This window comes from Gorilla gorilla, chromosome 10 (assembly GCF_029281585.2).
Source record: "Gorilla gorilla gorilla isolate KB3781 chromosome 10, NHGRI_mGorGor1-v2.1_pri, whole genome shotgun sequence".
NCBI classification, from domain to species: Eukaryota; Metazoa; Chordata; class Mammalia; order Primates; family Hominidae; genus Gorilla; species Gorilla gorilla.
In genome coordinates, this window is record NC_073234.2 from 87,232,754 (window position 1) to 87,238,753 (window position 6,000).

General features: G+C 34.8%; 1 protein-coding gene across 3 annotated transcripts in view; it reads left to right on the forward strand.

The window, feature by feature from the left end:
* TBC1D15 (TBC1 domain family member 15) overlaps positions 1-5,739 on the forward strand; it is an 84,981-nt gene extending 79,242 nt beyond the window's left edge. For all 3 annotated transcript variants that reach the window (XM_004053576.4, XM_004053577.4, XM_055358047.2), the window contains 3 exons: positions 2,147-2,263; positions 2,784-2,870; positions 4,403-5,739. In XM_004053576.4, coding sequence (XP_004053624.2) covers positions 2,147-2,263; positions 2,784-2,870; positions 4,403-4,624 — 426 coding nt within the window. In that variant the 3' untranslated portion in view covers positions 4,625-5,739. The remainder of the gene's footprint in view (positions 1-2,146; positions 2,264-2,783; positions 2,871-4,402) is intronic.
* Positions 5,740-6,000: the final 261 nt, after the last annotated feature.

A 6,000-nucleotide genomic window follows, 5' to 3' on the forward strand; every position in this document is an offset into this window, starting at 1 on the left:
ATTTATTATGAAAAGAAACAATTTATTCTGTAGAATGTAAATGAATTATGATAGCCTTACTGAAATATCTAAGGCAAGTATGTTCCAAAATTCTGATGAACTGGTAGCCTCTTCTTAAAAATTAGTCTCACACTGAATATTTGGTCTTTTGGAGCTTCGTTCTTCAAATCACAATCTCTGTGAGATGTGGGGCCAAGAGGTATCCCAGAACAAGTGCTCTAGACCATTTGCTGCCTTTGTTCTTCCTTTGTGAGACTTGACTTTATGTGAGGCTTTGCCACATCTGTTATAGAGGATATTCTTATGTTTTTGGTGTACTCCTTTTGTTCCATTTTTTACCCAAGGCAACTCTTTATTTTTTCAACTTTTATTTTAGGTTCAGGGAGTAAATGTGCAGGTTTGTTACATAGGTAAATTGCATGTTGCTGAGGTTTGGTGCGTGAATGATTCCATCACCCAGGTAGTGAGCATAGTACCCAATAGGTAATTTTACATCCCGTGTTTCCCTTACACCATCCCCCCATGTGTAATCCCCAGTGTTTATTTTTCCATGGCAACCTTTAATGAAAAACCAAATCATTTCACATTTTCTTAAGTATTTGCTAATAATAAATCAGTGTGCTTTTTTTTTTTTTTTTTTTTAAGAGAAGGGGTCTTGCTATGTTACCTAGACTGATCTCGAACTCCTGGACTCAAGTAATCCTCTTGCCTCAGCTTTATAAGTAGGTGGGACTACAGGTCTACAGGTGTATGCCACTGTGTCCAGCCCAGTGTGCTTTTTCATAGAATGCTGGTATAATGATTGATCATACCTTAGGATAACAGAAATTCTTCCAAGGAAAGAATTGGGAGATAATCCATTTTGATTGTAAATCCAACTTTATACAGTGGAACTCTAGTAGTCTCTGAGGTTTTTACAGCTGGAAATGGATTCCTATACTATTGATGGCTGTGCTACCATTAGACAAGGCATTGTGCTGATTACAAGTTAAAAGTGGATTGCTTTATGCTCACTTCCTCTGTTCTCAGATTAGAAGTAAAACCCACATGCTATCTGGAATCATACTTAAATGTTTATCAGTTTTGTTAAATTAGTATCTTAATTTGGGGGTTAAAAATGGGTTAATGCATTTATGCCTAGTGTTCCATTATTGGAACGCTAAGCATGTGGGAGTTGTTTATATCCTGCTGCTCAAGGTCATCACCAAGGTCTGATTGAAAAATTCAAAAAATTGCATCCTCAGGCATAAATGGGTTTTAAAGGATGAATTAAGAATATTATTACCATATAGCTAGAATAATTCCTCAATCTGTGTTTACTAAATAAATTCAAACTTTTAATGAAACCTTTGAGGTTAATTGCATTGTAATTAAACTTTCAACAATTGGGTTTAGTTTGAAAGTTATTCAACTTGATTTACTCCTTTTGAAAGAAGTAAACACATTTCGGGTATGATCTCATGGTATGGTTTGTGTGGGTGTTTTTATCTTTCTGGAAAAGATATTATTAGGTACATGAAGCAGGGGGAAATTAAGACCCTAAATTCAAGGATATTATCTGTATTTAGGAACAGCTGAGCTGTTGATCAAGCGTTTTCTATGTTTGGTTATAAATTTGGGGCAGTTAATTCAGTTATTGTCACAATCAGGGATAAAATGTGATACAAGGGTTTTACGTATTTAGAACGTAGAGCTACCTCTGGGTGTTTCTGATTCCATGTACTGTGTAACTGAACCTTTTTTATTTCCAGGACTTAGCTTTAGTCTTTTCTCAGATCGAAGTGAGAAACTGATACTTCAGAAAAATATTGAAAATACATCTAACCCTTACACCTTAACCTTGTGGCTGTAGCTCCTGCATTAATAACATTTATCATACTGGTTAGGCTCAGTAATTTACTTATTATAGTTACCTTAAAGAGCCACATTTAGAATATATCATATTCATATAAACTCGATGATAGTTACTTCGTAGCTGAAGGTAAGACTCTCCTTCCCCTCATTTCCTAGCTAGAAAAACCTTGGGCTACCCTAAACAGGCAACATCTACTTTGCATAGAAGTCATTCAGTGTTCAGAATTGTATCTGTGAGGAAAATGTTTTAGAATTGATACAATTTGCAAAATAGTTCTTCTGCCTTCTATAGGTAATGTGGACCGAACTACCATGTACAAATTTCCATCTTCTTGTCTGTTGTGCTATTCTGGAATCAGAAAAGCAGCAAATAATGGAAAAGCATTATGGCTTCAATGAAATACTTAAGGTAGTTATTCCTTTAATTCAGATTTTAGTGTTCTGGCTTTTCTATTTGGTGGTCCTGATATACAGAACATTTCCTTGGAACATTATTAAATCTCTTGAGTAACTTAAATTGTGTCAATAACAGTGCTAGGAATGACTATCTGAGAATGACAGTTCAAATACATATTGGCCAGTTATTTTTACCTGGCTAATTAGGAAGAAAAGGAAATTCAACAAGTGCTCTTTTATGTAGTTTAGTTTTTCAAAAATTAATTGTCTTTTGATTATAACTTTGAGATATCAGACTTGGAATAGCTGCTGGATTTAATGTTCCATAAGCTTATTAGCTAGTCTTTAGCTTTAAAGCTTGAAATAATCTAAAGAAAGATATATTGAATTTCTTATGTATTTGTAGTATATGAATGTTTTTATTTTAAGGATTTTATCTGCAGTGAAATATAACTGGTAATAAATTGTTTATGTAATAGAATATAATAGTGTATTCAGTTTCGATATCATTTTATTTTGTTGATACTTTTTAGCATATCAATGAATTGTCCATGAAAATTGATGTGGAAGATATACTCTGCAAGGCAGAAGCAATTTCTCTACAGATGGTAAAATGCAAGGTATACAGTGTTTCAAGTAATTGCAAGATTTGTTTGTTTTTGGTGGGTTGAGATCAAGAAAGATTTTTCTTCTTAGAAATAAAATAGCAACTTTAGTAAGTTGAGGGCAGGCACAAAGTATTGGCTGGCTTTTTGTTTGCTGTTCTAGATTTACAGCACTTAATTGAAAACAGTTGACTATGGCAGATAGGAAACAGCTAATAATAAGGCAAAATGGTAAAAGTAATGAAAATATTTCTATAACAAAGAGGCTGTAGAATTTCAGGAATGATATATTACCCAGTTGAGCTCATGAATGCAGAATAGGCTGTCATATTAAATATGCAGAATCTCTAAACAAAAATGAATGCTAATCAGAAATAATTAAATCAATATTATTTAGCCTGTGTCACTCACTTATATTAGTCAAGTTATTAATTATTTTAAAACAAGGCAAATTTGATGTATTATCTGAATTTGAACCAAAGCAGTATACTTTTGATGTGTTTTAGCTTTTTCTTTCTATTAAGAGAAAGGGCCTTGCTAAGTTGCCCAAGCTGGCCTTGAACTCCTGGGCTCAAGTAATCCTCCTGCCTTAGTTTCCTGAGTAGCTGGGATTACCAGTGCATGCACACCACTGTGCACACCTCATGACTTTGCTTTTTTTTTTGAGACAGAGTCTTGTTCTGTTGTCCAGGCTGGAATGCAGTGGCGTGACCTCGGCTCACTGCAACCTTCTCCTCCTGAGTTCAGTCAATTCTCCTGCCTCAGCTTCCCGAGTAGCTAGGATTACAGGTGCCTGCTACCATACCTGGCTAATTTTTGTATTTTTAGTAGAGACGAGGTTTCACCATGTTGGCCAGGTTGGTCTAGAATTCCTGACTTCAGGTGATCCACCCACCTTGGCCTCACAAAGTGCTGGGATTACAGGCGTGACCCATCACGCCCGGCCATGACTATGCATTTTTTTTTTTTTTGATACTTCAAGTTCTAGGGTACATGTGCACAAACATGCAGGTTTGTTACATAGGTATACATGTGCCACATTGGTTTGCTGCACCCCTTATGACTTTGCATTTTTATGAAAATTCTTGCTTGGTCCTTGTATCATTTGTTCATTGATCCAAACTGTACTTGGTTCAGTTCTACAAACATTTATTTGATACCTGTTCTCTTCCAAAGCATGTCAATGAGATACTTCTTGCCTTGAAGAACTTTGTTTACTGAGAGAGACAGATGATCTAAGAAAGATATTATTACAAAAAGTAGAAAGAGATAAATGCCAAATATTAGGACATGCTATGTTTGTGGGAATGTGGAGGTGGGATGGAGAGTGACTAATTGGAAGATACCCAAGAACCACTTAGGGCGAAAGGTGGTTAGCATTTCATTTGGAGCTGAGAAAAATGTTGTGAGAAGGGTACATGACATTTACACTGTTAGGACAAATGCTCAGATTCTGGAATCAGTGTAGTCTTAAACAGAAGTGTTACTTTGTGGTTATTTTTCCTCTGTAGTGAAATACGGTTTTGAGTTTGATTTTTCATATCCAGGAATTGCCACAAGCAGTCTGTGAGATCCTTGGGCTTCAAGGCAGTGAAGTTACAACACCAGATTCAGACGTTGGTGAAGACGAAAATGTTGTCATGACTCCTTGTCCTACATCTGCATTTCAAAGTAATGCCTTGCCTACACTCTCCGCCAGTGGAGCCAGAAATGACAGCCCAACACAGATACCAGTGTCCTCAGATGTCTGCAGATTAACACCTGCATGATCACTGTTCTTGCTTTTTTGGGAAGAGACACTTTGTTGCAACCCTTTTTCAAGTACTTGAAAGTTGAAAATTTAAAATCTTGGTATTGATCATGCTTTAAGGTTTATGTAAAGAAAGTGTACTGATGTTCTTACATTAAAGCTTTACAAAGATTTAAACTAATTATTTTTGTAGTTACTTCTACCAAATAGCCTTTCCTTTTCGATAACATTCCTCAGTATTTTTATAGCCAAGTACATTTTATTTTCTTGCTGATGAACTGGAATTGGATAAATATTGCAAGTGGATGAGTTGGAAATTATGCACTTTGAAAAACATTCACTTTGTTTAAGCTTGTTGGGTTTCAGATTTGATTAAATTAAATGTGGAGGCTTTCTATAGCATTCTAAGCTGAGAAGTAGATTGTTACCCAGTAATGAAATAAAAAATAAAAATAAAAGGATTTTTTTCTCTATTGTTTACGACATACTCAGCTTAAATATTTATGCTGGTCAAATGTGATTTAAATTGGACATTTTCATCAATGCAGTCTAATGTGTAGATAAATTATTATTTCAACCATAATAAGTGGATTGGCAGTATATTTTTTACATTGAACTTTTCTTCACTTGTATATAAAGATTATATATAAGTACTTATTTATGAGTATAAGAAAGGTTAGGCATATTTTCATTAACTGAATAAATGACTATTGATTTATATAACCTGGCTTATCAAAATTTAACATGGCTTCAGTATGAGATCTTTTTCAAAACTATTTTCTTAAACATTTATTTCATGAGATTATGTTCAACCCTGTACCTGGTGTAATTTTAAAATTAATTGCTTGTAACCTCACTTTACTAATAACGTTTATTATCTTTCCTAATAATGCATTAACTGATTAATCAGGTGTTTAAATTTTTATAAAATACTCTTTGCAAAAAGTTTATTTGAAAAATTTCTAGATGGTCTCATGAGTTTCAAAATAATAATTTTTGTGTATGAACAAAGCTGTTGTTTTTACCATGCAGTATTGCATGATTTTAAGTTATGTGGAATTAACATAACTGATTTTGTTTTAATTGTAAGTTGTTAACTCCTGTATATATCATTAAAATAAATCTGAAGTTGAAGTAGTGTTTTTAGTTAAATTATACTTAGAAATAGTCTGCTTTTTAAAAATTTTTTTTCTTGAGAAAGAGTCTTGCTGTGTTGCCCAGGCTGGAGTGCAGTGGCGCAGTCCTGGCTCACTGCAGCCTCCCCCTTCTGGGTTCAAGCGATTCTCCTGTCTCAGCCTCCCGAGGAGCTGGGACTACAGGCTTGTGCCATCGCGCCTGACTAATTTTTGTATTTTGAGTAGAGATGGGGTTTCACCATGTTGGCCAGGCTGGTCT